This window comes from Seriola aureovittata, chromosome 12 (genome assembly GCF_021018895.1).
Source record: "Seriola aureovittata isolate HTS-2021-v1 ecotype China chromosome 12, ASM2101889v1, whole genome shotgun sequence".
NCBI classification, from domain to species: Eukaryota; Metazoa; Chordata; class Actinopteri; order Carangiformes; family Carangidae; genus Seriola; species Seriola aureovittata.
Window position 1 is genome coordinate 9,389,155 of NC_079375.1, and position 18,802 is coordinate 9,407,956.

The 18,802-nt window shown below is 38.7% G+C and overlaps 1 protein-coding gene across 1 annotated transcript in view; it reads left to right on the forward strand.

The window, feature by feature from the left end:
• The window catches only part of LOC130178685 (dynein axonemal heavy chain 8-like), a 33,833-nt gene that overhangs the window by 12,649 nt on the left and 2,382 nt on the right, over positions 1–18,802 (forward strand). Inside the window, exons 32-84 of the mRNA XM_056391130.1 lie at positions 86–326; positions 424–623; positions 901–1,054; positions 1,170–1,333; positions 2,178–2,280; positions 2,614–2,718; positions 3,048–3,209; positions 3,705–3,929; positions 4,022–4,194; positions 4,304–4,482; positions 4,561–4,748; positions 4,850–4,936; positions 5,026–5,133; positions 5,212–5,346; positions 5,469–5,630; positions 5,734–5,980; positions 6,429–6,670; positions 6,782–6,922; positions 7,025–7,256; positions 7,372–7,514; positions 7,613–7,747; positions 7,844–7,966; positions 8,056–8,269; positions 8,357–8,466; positions 8,665–8,828; positions 8,919–9,111; positions 9,189–9,311; positions 9,400–9,530; positions 10,026–10,179; positions 10,410–10,574; positions 10,907–11,133; positions 11,260–11,378; positions 11,468–11,571; positions 12,289–12,465; positions 12,563–12,730; positions 12,970–13,185; positions 13,890–14,027; positions 14,119–14,246; positions 14,416–14,587; positions 14,690–14,845; positions 14,939–15,094; positions 15,186–15,368; positions 15,729–15,834; positions 15,928–16,180; positions 16,601–16,791; positions 16,884–17,005; positions 17,088–17,203; positions 17,295–17,497; positions 17,587–17,660; positions 17,764–17,916; positions 18,080–18,235; positions 18,484–18,600; positions 18,684–18,785. Of these exons, the coding sequence (XP_056247105.1) occupies positions 86–326; positions 424–623; positions 901–1,054; positions 1,170–1,333; positions 2,178–2,280; positions 2,614–2,718; positions 3,048–3,209; positions 3,705–3,929; positions 4,022–4,194; positions 4,304–4,482; positions 4,561–4,748; positions 4,850–4,936; positions 5,026–5,133; positions 5,212–5,346; positions 5,469–5,630; positions 5,734–5,980; positions 6,429–6,670; positions 6,782–6,922; positions 7,025–7,256; positions 7,372–7,514; positions 7,613–7,747; positions 7,844–7,966; positions 8,056–8,269; positions 8,357–8,466; positions 8,665–8,828; positions 8,919–9,111; positions 9,189–9,311; positions 9,400–9,530; positions 10,026–10,179; positions 10,410–10,574; positions 10,907–11,133; positions 11,260–11,378; positions 11,468–11,571; positions 12,289–12,465; positions 12,563–12,730; positions 12,970–13,185; positions 13,890–14,027; positions 14,119–14,246; positions 14,416–14,587; positions 14,690–14,845; positions 14,939–15,094; positions 15,186–15,368; positions 15,729–15,834; positions 15,928–16,180; positions 16,601–16,791; positions 16,884–17,005; positions 17,088–17,203; positions 17,295–17,497; positions 17,587–17,660; positions 17,764–17,916; positions 18,080–18,235; positions 18,484–18,600; positions 18,684–18,785 (8,440 nt within the window). The remainder of the gene's footprint in view (positions 1–85; positions 327–423; positions 624–900; positions 1,055–1,169; positions 1,334–2,177; positions 2,281–2,613; positions 2,719–3,047; positions 3,210–3,704; positions 3,930–4,021; positions 4,195–4,303; positions 4,483–4,560; positions 4,749–4,849; positions 4,937–5,025; positions 5,134–5,211; positions 5,347–5,468; positions 5,631–5,733; positions 5,981–6,428; positions 6,671–6,781; positions 6,923–7,024; positions 7,257–7,371; positions 7,515–7,612; positions 7,748–7,843; positions 7,967–8,055; positions 8,270–8,356; positions 8,467–8,664; positions 8,829–8,918; positions 9,112–9,188; positions 9,312–9,399; positions 9,531–10,025; positions 10,180–10,409; positions 10,575–10,906; positions 11,134–11,259; positions 11,379–11,467; positions 11,572–12,288; positions 12,466–12,562; positions 12,731–12,969; positions 13,186–13,889; positions 14,028–14,118; positions 14,247–14,415; positions 14,588–14,689; positions 14,846–14,938; positions 15,095–15,185; positions 15,369–15,728; positions 15,835–15,927; positions 16,181–16,600; positions 16,792–16,883; positions 17,006–17,087; positions 17,204–17,294; positions 17,498–17,586; positions 17,661–17,763; positions 17,917–18,079; positions 18,236–18,483; positions 18,601–18,683; positions 18,786–18,802) is intronic.

Sequence of the window (18,802 nt, forward strand, 5' to 3'; positions counted from 1 at the left end):
AATATTTTTAGTCTTATTCTGGGTTTATTAACTCAGACTCTTGCTTTACTGCTGTAACACCTACAATGGTTAACCCTCTTTCTAGGTGCCGAAAGCTGCCCAAAGGGCTGAAAGAATGGCAAGCCTTCTTGGACCTGAAGAAGACGATTGATGATTTCAGTGAGTCATGCCCTCTGCTTGAAATGATGGCAAATAAATCTATGATGAGAAGACACTGGGACCGGATCACAGACCTTACAGGGCACAAATTTGAGGTGGAGTCCAAGACCTTTACACTCCAGAACATCATGGAAGCACCTCTGTTGAAGTATAAGGACGAAATTGAGGTTTGCTGGCAGTTCAGATGCTTTGGTTACAACCTGTCCTCATTTCAAGCTGTAATATCTTATTACTTTATAAACCCTTGGCTTACTGTGTTTGTAGGATATCTCCATATCAGCTGTTAAGGAGAAAGATATTGAGGCCAAGTTGTCACAAGTGAAAGAAGTGTGGTGCAGCCAGATCCTGAGCTTGATGACATTCAAGGACAGAGGAGAACTTATGCTGAAAGGGGCAGAGACAGCAGAGATTCTCACCACTCTGGAGGATAGTCTGATGGTGCTGGGTTCACTGCTGAGCAACAGGTAGAACAGAAAAAAATCTAACTTAAAATTTCAGCAAGTTCATCATCTTATCCAGGAAGCTCAGAAGGGAAATCAAAAAACATTTAAGACCAAGTATGATTAAGGATGGAGTACATAAACAGAAAAGACTGCTAGTGGACTTATGTGACTATAACTGATGAAAAGGAATGGGAGTAATTTTGGGTCTGTTAATCAAAGGTATTTTTTCAGACAAGGTGTCCACACAATGTCTTGTGTCTTTCATGTCTTGAACTTGTGCCCTTGTCTGCCTTTACAGGTACAGTGCCTTCTACAAAGCAGAGATCCAGGATTGGGTCTCCAAGCTGTCAACAACATCTGATGTCATTGAACAGTGGGTTATTGTGCAAAACCTGTGGATCTATTTGGAGGCTGTGTTTGTTGGAGGTGACATTGCCAAAGACCTGCCACAGGTATAGTATGAAATCTCAGTTTATACAATGTGTTATTCTACTCAGTAAATTACTAAAATACTTACTATATTACTATATTACTACTATTACAATACTGAAATATTTCCCAATCTAGGAAGCAAAGCGATTTCAGAATATTGACAAGTCATGGATTAAGATCATGCAACGAGCCCAAAAGGTCCCACATGTGATTGAGTGCTGTGTGGGGGATCCAACTCTGGGACAGCTCCTGCCAGATCTTCAGAAACAGCTGGAGTTCTGTCAAAAATCTCTTGCAGGGTAAAGTTTTGCCAACAACTTTGTTTAGTTTATTACTTTAGCTTAGAAACATCAGTAGGGGCAAAAAACACAAACAAAAAACTTTAAAGTAGTTCTACCCTGTTAAGTCCATTGTAACTGTAACCTCCCCTTGTTTTCTCACAAATTGATGTATCGTCAGTATTTTCAAGAAGCAATACACTGATTTATGAGAGATCGAATCAATGAACTTTAAATCATGTCAGTGAATTGTCATCAAGAAGATCTCAATACTTTAGCAGCCCATATTAACACATTGATAAAATACTGACCAAATGGCCATCACCGAAATCTTTAAAACTGCATTAAGTCAGTTAGTTGGAAAGGACAACTCTGGTAAGGTTATAAGAGGAAGGAGACATTTGATTTGTTGTATGATTTTTCATGTGGCTGTTTGAATTGTTTCAAGGTCATTCCTTTGTCACTATCTGCGAGAGGTTTTTACTGCATAAATAATCAATACTTTTGCATAACCAACCAGTTTTTATATAAAAACATTTTTTTTTTTTTTTTTTTTTTAAAGATGGTTATTTTGCAACAGCTTAATTGCAAAGTATCCATCTTTTTAAAGTTGGTTTAATCAAATCAGTTGTATTTAATGGTTTTGTAATTCTTTGGCACCTTGATGTTTTCCATTATTTATTTAATTATTTCTTTATTTGATTTTTCATTTAAATTTTCAATTGATTTGGTTACTCCTCATAAGTCTTGCAGATGCTTTCAACCAGAAAGAGAATATTTTCCTGAATAACATAGGCCTTGGGTATACCACTGCAGTTGATGGAGATGATGTGTACACTGGAGATGATGTTATCTAATTCAACAGGTACCTTGAGAAAAAGAGGCTTCTGTTTCCACGATTCTTCTTTGTGTCTGATCCGGCCCTTTTGGAAATTCTTGGTCAAGCCAGTGATTCTCACACTATTCAGGTTAGAACATTGATTGTCACTATAAAAAGCTTTAAAATAGTTCTGCAAAGGAGGTTATGTTTTTGGTCCCTTTCTTATGTCTGACTGTTGAGATGCATGGTATCTTAAAAACCTGTCAGATTATTTCAGTGAAATTTGGTGGAAAATAAGCTCTAGGAAAAGTGAACTGAACAAATCAGGAAAATGGTAAAAGACTTTTTAGGGAATTTAGTTTGAATTGCTGCACTTTTAAATGTTCTGACAGGTATTAATCTGTCACAATAACATCTTGATTTCTTGAGATTGTTGAATAAAAATTAGCAAAATGATTTAAAGTGAAATTATTTTTTTCAGTCACATCTCCTTGGAGTGTTCGACAATGTCAATGAAGCAGAGTTTCATGCAACAGAGTATGATAAGATTTTGGCTGTTATTTCACAAGAGGGAGAGAAACTACTGGTATGTATTTTGAATTTCATTTGCAGATTATAACTATAATGTAATTCTACATTTGCATTTGCAGAGTGTTAAAACAATGTGGAATTGAATGTGTTTCTATTAATGTAAGGCACTTTGTTGCAGCTGGTCTAAATGGAGCCAATTTTAATTACATTATATTGTTTGGTAGTAGAATCTATAACAATTCATCATATTGCGTTAGTGTTGTCATATGTGTACAACTGTGCATATGGGAAAAAGTATATTACCCTAAAATTGTACATAAGTAAATGCATTTTCTTCCTTTCCTTATCTGATCACAAGTGTAGTAAATGTGTTTGTGGTTTCAGCTGGACAGTCCTGTGATGGCACAGGGACCAGTGGAGCTCTGGCTCGGGAAGCTGTTGTTACAACAGCAAGCTTCATTACACTCTGTTATCAAAGCTTCAGATCTAGAGATCAACGATGAAGACTTTGATCTTCTCTCTTTCCTTGACAAGTTTCAAGCACAGGTCAGAAGACACTATCGTGACGTTTAATAGGTTGATTCTAAATGCTAGTGACTAATAGATATCAGGTCAACACTAGACGTGTACAGAGTATTATTCTATTATTACAGATTTTGATGTGAAGTGTAACAAGTCAGAACTGTGTCAAGAACCTCAGCTCTTTGTATATATTTCCACAAAAGAGACTGCACTCAATAATTTGTCCCTAGAACATCCTCATCACGAAGATGTATCCATATTGTGGTCAAACCACTAGATGGTGATCACTTCTCAGAGCATCCAGAATTATGGCCTTGGGCCTAATGAAACATAAACAGTACAAAGTTGGCTATATCTTCATTTGTGTTGAGAGGTATAATGAGAAGTATTAGTAGTTCTTTACTTTTTTACTGCAACTAATGTGTACTAGTTTGCACATTTAGGTTACATTTAGGTAGTTCAGTTTTTCATTTTATTAGAAACATCTTTTCATGTGTCCTTTTGCTCTGTCTTTTTTAGGTGGGCTTGCTGGGAATCCAGATGCTTTGGACAAGAGATGCAGAGGAGGCACTGCAAAATGCTGAAGATGACAGGGAGATCATGCCTTTTACCAAAAAGAAATTCCTACAATTACTCAGCATTCTCATTAAACAAACCACCTATGACTTGAGCAAGTTTGACAGAATCAAATATGAGACACTGGTCACAATCCATGTGCACCAGAGTGATATATTTAATGACCTAGTAGGTTCTTTGGAAAATCTTACTATATCATTGACTGACTGTTATTGTAATTTAGATAACACATTCAGATTGATATCCTGCTTTGTCCCCAGGTAAAAAAGCGTATAAAATCTGTCAATGACTTTGAATGGCTGAAGCAGAGCAGATTTTACTACAAGGAGGATCTGGATAAAGTCCTTGTGTCCATCACTAATGTTGACTTCATTTATCAGAATGAGTTCTTAGGCTGTACCGACCGTCTGGTCATCACCCCTCTGACTGACAGGCAGGAGAAGATTTGATATTGTTATTTAATAATTGTATTCACTTTTCACATAGTGTTTAATTTCTAATTTCTACGTTGAATCAGTCAACTGCCTTGTATCTGGTAACAGGTGTTACATCACACTCGCCCAGGCTCTGGGCATGAGCATGGGAGGAGCCCCTGCAGGGCCTGCCGGCACTGGGAAGACTGAAACCACAAAAGACATGGGACGCTGCCTCGGCAAGTACGTGGTGGTGTTCAACTGCTCAGACCAGATGGACTTCAGAGGACTTGGAAGGATATACAAAGGTATCTTAGGCAATGAAATAATTAATCGATCAGTGTGGTGTACAGTTTCAGTTATATCGTGACATATTCATCTTTCAGGCCTTGCGCAGTCAGGGTCCTGGGGCTGCTTTGATGAGTTCAACAGAATCGACCTGCCAGTGCTTTCTGTTGCTGCTCAGCAGATCTACATTGTTCTGCAAGCACGCAAGAAACACAAAATCTCTTTCATCTTTACTGATGGAGACTGTGTGGATCTGAATCCAGAGTTTGGCCTGTTCATTACTATGGTAGGATACACAAATGCACAGGAGTTTTAGAAGAAATATCTTAAACCTTGGAAGAAGACATTAAATACTCCTTAAATGACATGTCATCCTTCCATGTCTAGAACCCTGGATATGCAGGTCGTCAGGAACTTCCTGAAAACTTAAAAGTGCAATTCAGGACAGTGTCAATGATGGTGCCAGACCGGCAGGTGGGTCCAGGCTACCTTTGCTGGATAATAATATTTTTTCTTTTGTTTTAGACATTATAGGCAGTCACTTATTCTCTTGTCTTTTGCAGATCATCATGAGAGTCAAACTAGCTAGTTGTGGATTCAATGACAATGTCATCTTAGCCCAGAAATTCTTTGTTCTTTATAAACTGTGTGAAGAACAACTTACAAAACAGGTGAGAAATTGTTTGTCAGTGCTTAATTACTTTCCTTAATGATTGTTAATTCACTGCCACACAACCTTTGATTGTCAGGTCCACTATGACTTTGGCCTGAGGAACATCCTGTCTGTGTTGAGAACACTGGGGGCCAGTAAAAGAGCACGACCTGATGACACAGAGTCCAGTATTGTCATGAGAGTGTTACGTGACATGAATCTTTCTAAACTGGTATGTTACATATTATTGGTATGTTTTATATTGTTCACCATCAGGGATAATATGATAAATTCTACTGGTATTGTACTATGTGGGTAGACACTATACTGCATGTGAATCTCTGTATGTTTCAGGTGGACGAGGATGAGCCCCTCTTTCTTAGTTTGATCAATGACCTATTCCCTGGTATCCAGCTGGATGGAAGCACATATACTGAACTTCAAGCTGCTGTAGCCCATCAAGTTGAGCTTGCTGGTATTGTTAACCACCCCCCTTGGAACCTCAAGCTGGTTCAGGTATGTCAAAGACTCTTTTTGTATTTACCTCCTGTTGTATTTTGTGTATTTTTCAGTGATATTTGGAAGATATATAATATGTTACTGTTACTGTCACTCACAGCTTTATGAAGCTTCACGAGTGCGTCATGGCCTGATGACTCTGGGACCAAGCGGAGCTGGGAAGACCACAGTTATCAACATTCTAATGCGATCTTTGACTCAGTGTGGAACCCCACACAGGGAGATGCGCATGAATCCCAAAGCAATCACTGCACCACAGATGTTTGGCCGTCTTGATGCAGCCACCAATGACTGGACTGATGGCATTTTTTCTACTCTATGGAGGAGGACTCTCAAAGCCAAGAAAGGTTTGTAAAGCTATCTGTAGTGCACATTCAACCTAATATTTTTCAATTTATGTCACAAATTCCCTTTGTAAACATTTTCTTACACGAAAACACATTTTTAATTTGATATTATTGAACAATAGATTCTAAGAACAATATGGACATTGTTGCAGTTTTAAAAAATAATACTAAATCTTTTTGAAGATTTTAAGTACAGTAAATAGAGCACCTCATAAGCAGCTGGTCATGAAGCAAAATTAATTCAGTGTAGCTGTTTTGTCTGGTGAAAGCAGCTTCTGTTCATTTTTTGCTTAGGCATTAGATAGTAAGTGATACACACCTAAAAATGTTAGGGATACCAGCTGTAGAAAATTGCTGTTCCGAGAGAACAAGTAAGTGAAAAAGTGGAAGAGATAGTTTGATAATTTAAGGACTGAATTGTAATATCTTTGAAATGTGTATATTTCAGGGGAGTTCATATGGATTTTGCTAGATGGCCCTGTGGACGCTATATGGATTGAGAACCTCAACTCTGTGCTGGATGATAACAAAACACTGACCCTGGCTAATGGTGACCGTATCACCATGTCTCCATCCTGTAAGCTGGTATTTGAGGTGCACAACATGGATAATGCCTCCCCTGCTACTGTGTCCAGAGTGGGTATGGTCTTCATGAGCTCCTCAGCTCTCAGCTGGAGACCTATACTCCAGGTACAATTGTTTTGTTAAATCATCAATAGAGAAAGTGTTTGCAGAAAAGAAACAATATGTCTTTACAATGCTTTACAATGAAGATCTTAGGTGGAACATTTTATTTTGTAGGGATGGGCTCACAAGCGCAATGCACAGGAGGCAGAAAGCATTATGAGTTTATATGACGAAATATTTGAGGATGCTTACTTGTATGTGAAGCAAAACCTTAAACCCAAAATGGAACTTTTGGAGTGCAACTACATCATGCAGGTTTGTGTCCAGAAAAATGCTGAAGACAAACAGGAATTAGATGATGGCTCTGAACTTGTTTGATGAAACACTGAATATATTATTATGATCTAACATCATTAGTCTGTGAATCTGCTGGAGGGCGTCATCCCAACTAAGGAGACAGGGGGCTTGGCTGGTGACAAACACATGGAACGCCTCTTCGTCTTCTGTCTGATGTGGAGCCTGGGAGCCCTTTTGGAGTTGGAGGATAGAGACAAACTGGAGGCTTATATTAGATCACATGAAAGCAGCATTAATGTGCCTAAAACGCAGCCAGGAGAGACTATGTTTGAGTACATGGTCAACCCAAATGGTACAGTAATTTTATACATTAAAAACCATTTCTTTGCTGTCTTTATCTAGTTTTTAGATAATGGTTGAAGGACTATTTTAACATGGGTATACAACTATATGTATGACGACTTCAGGTGAGTGGTGTCATTGGAATAACCATGTGGGGGAGTTTATCTATCCAGCTGACCATGTTCCAAACTATGCCTCCATCCTTGTGCCAAATGTGGATAATACAAGAACCTCTTTCCTGCTGGAGGTTATTGCCAAACAACGCAAGGTGATCTTTTAAAAAAAATTCATTCATTTCATTACAAACGTAATAACTTTTTTTGCTTTGATGTATGTCTGTGACAGATGCATGTTGTTTTTGTATAGGCGGTACTTCTTATTGGTGAACAAGGGACAGCCAAGACAGTGATGATAAAAGGCTACACAAAAAAATATGATCCTGAGACAGACCTATCCAAGTCTGTGAACTTCTCATCTGCAACAGAACCCATGATGTTTCAGGTAGAATGTTTATCATGCTTCCATATGCTGTCCATGGCTCTGTGCAGTTCTGAGTAGGTTTTTGTTTGCCAAAGCATTTTTTTTTCTCTATTACAGCGAACAGTGGAGAGCTACATTGAGAAACGAATTGGTAGTACCTATGGACCCCCAGGAGGACGCCGGATGACAGTCTTCATTGATGATATAAACATGCCTATTGTCAATGAATGGGGTGATCAGGTAATCATGTATAAATATATGCAGTTCAAAAGTCTTAGACTTTCAGACTTAGTCCGTCTGAATAATTACTGTATGTGCCTGTACAATAGATCACCAATGAGATAGTCCGCCAGATGATGGAAATGAGCGGCATGTACAATCTAGACAAACCAGGAGACTTCACCACTGTTGTGGACGTACAGATACTGGCTGCCATGATTCACCCTGGTGGGGGGAGAAACGACATCCCACAGAGACTGAAGAGACAGTTTACAGTCTTCAACTGTACTCTGCCATCCAACAGCTCCATTGATAAGATCTTTGGTAGTTGTCCCTAAAATTATTCACTTTTCAGCTTACTTTAGGTTGTATGAAACGCTTGAAATTCTCTTTCCTGTCCCCTCTCTGCAGGTGTCATCGGGTGTGGATATTTTGATACTTGCAGGAACTTCAAGCCTGAGATATTTGATATGGTGAAGTGCCTTGTGTCTGCAGGGAGGATTGTATGGCAGTGGACAAAGGTAATCTCTTGGAGGAGGTTGTGAAATTGATTATATGGATAGATTTATATGGCACAGCCTTATAACCCACTACAGGGCCTAGTAATAGGTCAAAACATCATTTGACATGAATACCGGGCTTCACCCAACTTTTGGCGCATCTTACTGTGTATTGATAATGATGATGTCATGACCTGATTTGTTGATTTCATATTGAAGGGAAAAATGCTTCCCACACCATCCAAGTTCCACTACATCTTCAATTTGAGAGACTTGTCCAGAATCTGGCAAGGAATGTTAAATATTAAGGCTGAGGAGTGTGACGATATCCCCACTCTCTTGGCACTTTTCAAGAGTGAATGTACAAGGGTGATTGCTGACAGGTACAGTGCTTACATACAGTGAAATCACTTGCACATCACAAATGCACAAAAGATGACATACAAGCTTACTAAGAAAATGTTTTCTTGTAGGTTTGTTTGCTTTGAGGACAGAGAGTGGTTTGAGAAGGCTTTAACTCGTGTGATCCAAGAGCATGTTGACCCCAGTCTTGTCCCTGAACTTCATCCTGAGCCATACTTTGTTGACTTCCTGCGAGAAGCTCCTGAGCCTACTGGAGAAGAAGACGAAGATGCCTGTTTTGATGCCCCCAAAATCTATGAACTGGTATGAACTTGGTATTTAGACTATTGATAGATGTAGAAAACTGTCAAAATTATCTGAGTAAACTATCGTGCTTCCAGGTGCCAAGTATTGAGTTCTTACAAGAAAAGCTGATGATGTATCAGACCCAGCACAATGAGGTTGTGAGAGGCTCCAGTCTAGATCTGGTTTTCTTCACGGATGCCATGACTCATCTTGTCAAGGTCAAACTACAAGCTAACCTGACAGATACATATTGTGTTGAGCAGCCTATAGATAATTCAGATTTATTTGAGATTTGCCTTCCTTTAGATCTCACGTATCATTCGAACTGACACTGGAAACGCCCTGCTTGTGGGAGTGGGAGGATCAGGCAAACAGAGCTTGACTCGCCTTGCTTCATACATAGCTGGATACAGCATCTTCCAGATCACACTGACAAGGTGAGAATGGACATAAAGTAAAGCGACTGTCAGCATTAGTGAGGCAACTTGGAAGAGGGTATCCATACAGTACAAAACATGCTATTACCTTATCACCTAATCAATCAGACTCAAATGTTTATTAAGTAAATGTATGTATTGTAAAATATTATTGTGCAGTAACTTTTTCTTAACTTACCGGATCACTTTGTCATCATTGTATTTGGATGATTTTGATTATTTTGTACAGTTTAGGAAAAAAGCCTATGAATTTCTTTGTGATAGCAACGAAAAAAAAGATTCATCATTGGTCTATATTGACTTTTAGTAGCACACTCATAACACACACAGCAGATGATTATCATGGTACAGATTACGCATTCCATGAACCCATAAGCCATTTTATATTTTAGATAAATTGTCCAAAATTGCATTCTTATAGAATTGTGTCACTGCATCCAAACTTAATGATGTACTGGGGTCTTTCTTCTTACATTGCCATGTTTGTTTTCTCAGAACATACAACATAAGTAATTTCATGGATGACCTGAAAGTGTTGTATAAAACAGCGGGGGCTGAGGGAAAAGGCATCACCTTCATCTTTACTGACAATGAAATCAAAGATGAAGCCTTCCTTGAGTACCTCAACAATGTTCTTTCTTCTGGAGAGGTAAGGGCTTCATGTTAAGGGTAAAACCATGAACACCCGCAGCCATGGTCACACAAACTGAGTCTGCATTTAGACAATGTAGTTTAGAACTTTATTATTTATTCTCATTTCAAAAATGCATCATTCCTATTTCACAGAGACAAAGAGGTCAGACTAAATGTTACGTCTTAGATTTCAAAGGAAAGCTTTTACTGGTCCTGATGACTTGACTGTGAGTGAACTGTGTACAGGTCTCCAATCTGTTTGCTAAAGATGAGATCACAGAGATCACCCAGAACCTGATACCTGTGATGAAAAAGGAGCTTCCTCGTGTTCCACCAACTTTTGACAACCTCTATGACTACTTCATAACCCGGTCCAGAAAGAATCTGCATGTAGTTCTTTGCTTCTCACCAGTAGGTCATAACTTTGTATATACCTTACGAGATATAAGAATTATATCGAGAATACAGTAACATAGTAACGAGAATTGTTGTTTACCAAAAGGCAATAACCCAAAGACTGAGTACTCAGATTCTTTGTTTCCTTGTGTTTTTCTCTGCATCTTCATTTATTTGTTTAAATTGTCATCTATGGTATTTTATTTACTGGTGTATATTTGTTCTGTTTCGTGCATGCCCATTTTAAATAGAGTGTAACTGCTGCATTACACATGCACTTACAAAGCTACCCCTGCATATGTGAATATTCTTATTTGAATTTACACTTTGTCTGCTCTTCTTAACAGGTTGGACAGAAGTTTCGCTCCCGATCCCTGAAGTTTCCAGGGTTGACTTCTGGCTGTACAATGGACTGGTTCACCCCTTGGCCCAATGAGGCTCTGGTGGCTGTATCCAACTACTTCTTGTCAGAGTTTCCCATGGTTTGCTCAACTGATGTGAAGGCTTCTGTGGTGACCACCATGGGTACATATCATGACAAAGTATCTGATGCCTGTGAAAGCTACTTCGAAAGGTATAACACACAAATCACATGTAGTTCACATTATTACATTGTAATTGAAATTTCTGACAATCTTAGTTCAAAGACCAGAAACATATTTTACACAAGCTTAAAGTTGTATTCTGTGCTATCTTTCAGGTTTCGAAGAAAAATTCATGTCACCCCTAAATCCTACCTCTCTTTTATAAATGGTTACAAAACACTGTACTCTGAAAAGTACAACTATATCAACACACTAGCAGAGCGCATGAATGTTGGTAAGGAAAGTTTAACAGCTGGGATATGACGTGCTACTTTGGAAGGTTTACTCTGGGAAAGGATTTTAAAAGATGTTACTGATTTTCAGGGTTGGCCAAACTGATGGAGGCTAGTCAGTCTGTGGCTGAACTATCCAAATATCTTGAAGTCAAGGAAAAAGAGTTGGCTATAGCATCCGCCAAAGCTGACAAGGTAAATAATAATACAGACTCCAGCCTCCCATGACACAACATAAGGTTGTATATTAGGGCTGCCACAAACAATTATTTTTCCATCAGTTAATCTGTCAACTATTTTACAGATTAATCGATTAATCTTAACAATTACTTTTCATTTTATTTTGACCAACTGTAAATCATTGTACAATGCAGCACAAAATAAAATGTAAACAAAGGTTTACATATTAGAGTGCAAAACTGTAGATTTAAATTGGCAACACCAACATGTTAAAAATAAATATATGTGATTTTAGCAGCTACATGGACAAAAGATATTAAGTAAAGGTATTAAAAAGCTCTGCATACTAATAAATAGAAGCCTTCTCTGGTAGTCCATCATCCAGAATAGTCCCTGGGTGTTTTCTCTTCAAGTGCTCATGCATAGTGCGCCATTTTTAAAACTGTAGTGTTGACTGGAGCCGACCAATGACTGGAACCAAAAACAACTAACATCACGATGCAGCAACTACACATTGTTATAAAAAAAAAAAAAAAAAAAAAAAAAAAAACAACATGTTAGTAGTCATTAGTGGACATGAATTTTGAAAAAAAACTTAAAGAAACACAACAGATTTCAATCAATGGACATTTTACCCAGGTGTGTGAAAAGACTAGATGAAAGGTCAACAGGTTATGGACATTTATGTGATACAATTCATTGCGTAACACATTTCTCTTTGCATTCACTTAGGTGGTGGCAGAGGTGACGGTCAGTGCTGAAGCTGCCACCATTGTAAAGAATGAGGTCCAGGTTGTGAAGGATAGAGCCCAGAAACTTGTGGAGGGAATTGGAAAAGAAAAAGCTATTGCAGAGGAAAAACTGGAAGCTGCCAGGCCAGCTTTAGAAGAGGCTAAAGCTGCACTTAATGTGAGATCTGTGATGGGTTTTTTTTTTTTTAGCACATTTGTGTATTTAAACCATTTATATTCCACCTCATGATTTTACTTTTTACTCTTTTTTACAGACCATCAAGCCTGCTGACATTTCCACTCTGAGAAAATTGTCCAAACCTCCACATCTGATTATGAGGATTATGGACTCCTGCCTTCTTTTGTTCCAAAAGAAGTTAGACTCTGTCTCTATTGATCCAGAGCTACGCTGTGTTATTCCATCATGGGGAGAAGCACTGAAGGTAACAAAAATCCTTTATATGAATTTTCAGGTTTTGCAATTCTGCAGTTACTTGCAACCGGCAAATTGTAAGAGTTTTCTGTAAACCCATAAAGAGAGATACAACTCTGTTTGTATGTTCCAGTATGCATGTTTTGTAGTGTAATAACAATAATGATAAAAATAATAATAATGATGTGTTCAACATTGTCAAGTTACTTATGGCTCTCTTTTCTCCAATTTTCTTTCTCCACACTTAAGCTCATGAGTGCTCCAGGTTTTATGAACTCGCTCCAGCAGTTTCAAAAGGACAAAATTAATGAGGAAACAGTAGAACTGCTGCAGCCCTACTTTCAGATGGTGGATTACACAATGGAAAATGCCAAGAAAGTGTGTGGTAATGTAGCTGGTCTGCTAGAATGGACCCGGGCTATGGCCACGTTCTTTGGCATTAACAAAGAAGTGCTGCCACTCAAGGTAAAGTCAATCTTAATCATGACCGCTAAACGTTTTGGCAATGTTGATCTGACATAGTTGACTATTGTACTTTAGTTATGGTTCAAAACTTTCTACTTTAAGCCTTTTTCACAGCCATTTGAGGTGCATAGTGTAGTCTTTTTGTCATGATTCCTGTCTCAGCCCTGCTGTTTATGTTCATTCTGCCTCTGTCTCCTGCCATACTCCACCCACCCACCAGAGGTCATCAGACTTTCCTCCTGTTCCCAGAGCCACATGCTCATCTGTTTCCCATTTCCAATCACTGGAACTTCCCTACCTACCTACACACCTTTTTCTCATTTCCCTCATTTATTCCCCTGCATTTATACCAGCCCTTTTTCACCATGTTCATGCTGTTTACACTCATTCTTGTTACCTTGCTTGCTACCTGTATTTTGTTACCTATAATCTGTTAACCTGCTGCCTGTCTCCTTGCCTGCAAGCCTCGCCTCCAACATTTGTTCTATTAAAGTAAATTCACTGCACTAGCCTGTCTTTGTGTCTGTGTCTTGGGTCCTCCCTTCCTGTGCTCTTATCACCAGCCATGACAATTTTTAGCTCATAGCCCTTTGTATTTACTGCATTAAGTATAATAGTGATTAAGAATTAAGAATAATGCAGATTTTTTTTATGCCATCTGCTGTGTTGTGCTATCAACTTCACTACCATTTATCTATGTCCAGGCTAACCTGGCCATTCAGGAAGGCCGGCTCAGAGGGGCTAATAATGAGCTAAGCAAGGCTGAGGCTCAGCTGGCTGAGAAGCAAGCGGAGTTTGACAAAGTCAAGGCCAAATGTGATGCTGCTATGAAAGAGAAACAGGTGTCATTTAGCCTTAAAACATTTTTAATAGTACTTTTACTTTAAACTAGAAATTGATATTGTTGATCACTTAAAATGTCATGATTTTCAGGATTTGTTGGATGATGCTGAGATGTGTAGGAATAAAATGCAGGCTGCGTCGGCACTTATTGATGGACTCAGTGGAGAGAAAATTCGATGGATAGAGCAAAGCAAAGAATTTAAATCACAGATCAACAGGTATGTTACAAAGAACTGAATTTAATGATGAAAAATGATATTTCCAAGAGACACAAAATTAGTTTTTATTAACATTTATTTATCATTAGTTCTGACTTTTTCAGAGGATGTTATTATATTATTATAATTTATTGATCATGAAATCCATTTGTTCTGTTCTTGCTGGCAGACTTGTGGGTGACGTGCTCCAGCTCACTGGCTTCTTGTCCTATTGTGGGCCATTTAACCAGAGTTTCCGTGACATGTTGTTGAAGGAAATCTGGGAAGCAGAGCTAAGGAGTCATAAAATCCCTTTTACAGAAAACCTCAACCTCATTTCTGCCCTTGTGGACCCTCCCACTGTAAGAGCAACATAAACTTAATTTTGATTTTTACCTCAATACTACCTGCGCAAAAAGTTATTCATGTGATGAAACACATTCACACTCCTGTTTATGTTCAAGATAAGTGAGTGGAACCTTCAAGGACTCCCAGGAGATGACTTGTCTGTGCAGAATGGCATCATTGTCACAAAAGCAACACGATATCCTCTCCTCATCGATCCCCAGACTCAGGGAAAAACTTGGATTAAAGAAAAAGAAAAGGCCAATACACTTCAAGTAAACAGTGAAATGCAGCAGTTGTGTCATTTTCACCCAAATTATGTGTTTTGGTAACATATATATGGAGATAATCTGTGATCTCTGTTTCAGGTGACATCATTACAACACAAGTTCTTTCGCACCCATCTGGAAGACTGTCTTTCCTTGGGGCGCCCACTGCTTATTGAAGATGTAAATGAGGAGCTGGACCCTGCCCTTGACAATGTCCTCGAGAAAAACTTTATTAAATCTGGGACCAGTTTTAAGGTAAACAGCTGTAATATCCACTTGAAATCAACAATACAACTGTAAAATACAACTGTGTCCTCTCTTAAATTCTTGGATTTGACTTGTGTAGGTTAAAGTGGGAGACAAAGAGACAAATGTGATGGATGGCTTCCAGCTCTATATAACCTCCAAACTTCCTAATCCAGCATACACACCAGAAATCAGTGCCAAGACATCCATCATTGATTTCACTGTAAACATGAAGGGCCTTGAGAACCAGCTACTCGGTCGTGTCATCCTCAAAGAGAAACATGTCAGTTGCTATTTTTTTCCACTTGACATGTCTGTTGAGTTGGCAGAGTTGAATCAATGTTTTATCTTATATTACCGTGTTATTATAGTATGGAGCATGAAGAGGGAACTGAGAAAAAAGAATCCATTTTCTAAGTCTGAACTAAATTGTTTTCTCTTCTGTGTTTATAACTTAAAAACAGGTGAAAGTTTTTTCAATTGTTATTAACAAAGAGAAAACTATTTAGACCCAACTTAGAAAATGGATCACCAGAATTTTTTGCTTCACTTGTCACTCTGGGCTTCCATAATCTTGCCTTGGGCTGCATATGAATTTTAAGTTCCATTAATAAATTGTAAGTTATTTAAATCATTTTAACAGGAACTAGAGGCAGAAAGACTGAAGCTAATTGAGGATGTAACGGCCAATAAGAGAAAGATGCAGGAGTTGGAAGACAACTTGCTGTACAAACTCAGCAGCACAAAAGGTACAACAATTACCGGTATAGGTTAGTGCCATATTTGTAATGTATTTATGTACTTTTCAAAAATAAAAACATGTTCTGTTTCTCTGATTGAAGGATCCTTGGTTGATGATGACTCCATGATTGGCATTCTGAGTACAACTAAGCAAACTGCTGCTGAAGTTAGTGTAAAGCTCAGTGTTGCAGCAGATGCAGAGTTGAAGATCAATATGGCTCAAGCTGAATATCGTCCCGTTGCCTCTCGAGGAAGCATCCTTTACTTCCTCATCACAGAGATGAGCATGGTCAACGTGATGTACCAGACCTCCCTGGCTCAGTTCCTCAAAATCTTTGACCTCTCACTGGATAGGTATGGTTTCACCAATACTGGTTTAAGTACATCTGAACAATCATGGTGCTTCTTTTGAGTATGAAGTATGGGGCTGTAACAGCTTTTGTACTATGGACCTTATACTTCACACTATGCTGCAAATTAACACTGAGTTGCACTTCAACCATGGCTTACTCTCTCCACTCCAACAAATGTGTCTAAAAAGAAGAGGTATTAAACTAAGTAAGATGGTAATTTTTTTCCTTTGCAAAGTGGCTAACCTATAGATGCTGTAAGGCCTTCTATTGTGTATTGATGATAAAATGATTGCAGACATTTTGTCTCTCAGTATTCTTCATGTTTACTCTGTCATTTGGTCACATTGGGACACCTTGTTGCACATCTGTTTCTGGCTGTCCTCTGTTTACTATTGTTAATATCATAAATATGTTTTTGCAGGTCTGAAAAGTCCTCTAAAACTCAAAAGCGAATCCGAAACATTATTGAATATCTGACCTTTGAGGTGTTCAGATACACAGTAAGAGGCCTTTACGAAAACCACAAGTTCATCTTCACACTCTTGGTGGCCCTCAAGATTGACTTACAGAATAACAAAATCGAGCAAAATAAATTTCAGATTCTTATTAAAGGTAAGATATTCACCACTTCTAAGAAAAGTTTAATCTGCCTTTTTGTTATTTGGTTTCCTAAAACATGATCATTTCTTTGTATAATGAAATAGGTGGTGCAGCTCTTGACCTAAAGACCTGCCCCATAAAGCCATACAGTTGGATCCTGGATATGATATGGCTAAACTTAGTGGAACTCAGCAAATTGCCACAGTTCACTAACATCTTAAACCAGGTGAGCTTAAGCTCCACTAATTGGTATTTAAATCCTCCATGAAAGTTTCCTTACGATGTGTTGCTATTGACACATTTTGAAGGTGTCTCACAATGGGAAACACTGGAAAGCATGGCTCAATCTTGATGCCCCAGAGGAAGGTGTAGTTCCAGATGGATACAACGCCCTTGATGTCTTTCATAAACTTTTGCTAATAAGGTTGGATCCTACTGCTGCTTGTGTTTCTTGTTCGTTCTAATACATAATATAATATTTAGTACAATTATCTTACAAGCTTTTTCTTTGACAGGTCTTGGTGCCCTGACCGTACCTTGTCTCAGGCAAGAAAGTATGTGGGAGAATCCATGGGTGTGAGGTTTGCTGAGCCGGTCCTCTTGAACCTTCATAACACATGGGAGGAGAGTGATCCTCGCACCCCTCTAATTTGCTTCCTGTCAATGGGCTCAGATCCCACTGACCAAATCGAAGCACTTGCTAAGAAACTCCAACTGGGTAAGCTTTAAAGCCCTCTTAAACTTACAACTTTTATAAACTTATTTCTTGTGCTGTATATCATGATCTCCTCACATTGTGTCCTATAGAATGCAGAGCTATATCCATGGGGCAAGGACAAGAGGTTCATGCAAGGAAGCTTGTTCAGACATCAATGACACAGGTGTTTATTCTCAGTTAATGAAGTAGTAAGTTGTATGGATGGGTGTTTACAAAGTGATGGCTAACTGTTTCATTCTGTGGCCTCTGTATGTGGATGTGTATAGGGGGGCTGGGTCCTTTTGCAAAATTGTCACCTGGGCTTGGAGTTTATGGATGAGTTGCTCGAAACTATCACAACTGCAGAGACCATGCATGATACTTTCAGAGTATGGATCACCACAGAACCACACAACCGATTCTCCATCACACTCCTACAGGTGACACTTTACAAAGCTTGTATGTACAATAAGGTGTTATGAATTACTTAATTTGCTACTTCGTATACATATCTAACCTACATAATACTGTGTTACTCTTATATACACTACATGCACAAGCTAAGGGCGGCTGAGCAAATGTTTCTCACCTCTTTACCTCTAGTCCTCTATCAAGTTTACCAATGATCCACCCCAGGGAGTGCGTGCTGGCTTGAAAAGAACATTTGCTGGAATTTCACAGAACCAGTTGGAAGTCAGCAACCTGCCCACATGGAAGCCTTTGCTGTACAGTGTGGCCTTTCTCCACACTGCTGTGCAGGTAGTGGTCATTTGCAAGGTCACTGATGAAGTATAAGAGCTTTATTTAGAGGAGCCAATGACAAAATGCTTAGCCCTTGGCACAGTTCAGACTAGAAGCAGAGTAAAATATTATAGGAATAGGAAACCTGACATAGCCCTACTAGATAATTCTTATTTTCTGAGATAAAGGTTATTTACTTTAAATCCTATTGGATGCGCATTGACTTGATTCTATACATAATTTGTTTTGTTACTTCTTTCTTTGAGGAACGACGCAAATTTGGACCACTGGGTTGGAACATACCTTATGAGTTCAATTCTGCTGATTTCACTGCAAGTGTCGAATTTGTTGAGAGACACTTGGATGATTGTGGTCCCAAGAAGGTGAGAATTCAGCAGTCTAACTTTATATATTTTGTTGTCACCTTAGCTCACTCATCATTATGTATTTTTTTTCCCCCTCACAGGATGTGTCATGGGTAACTGTGCGGTACATGCTAGCTGAGGTGCAATATGGAGGAAGGGTTACAGATGACTATGACAAACGCCTGCTCAAGTGCTTTGCTCGCGTAATGACCCCATTTTT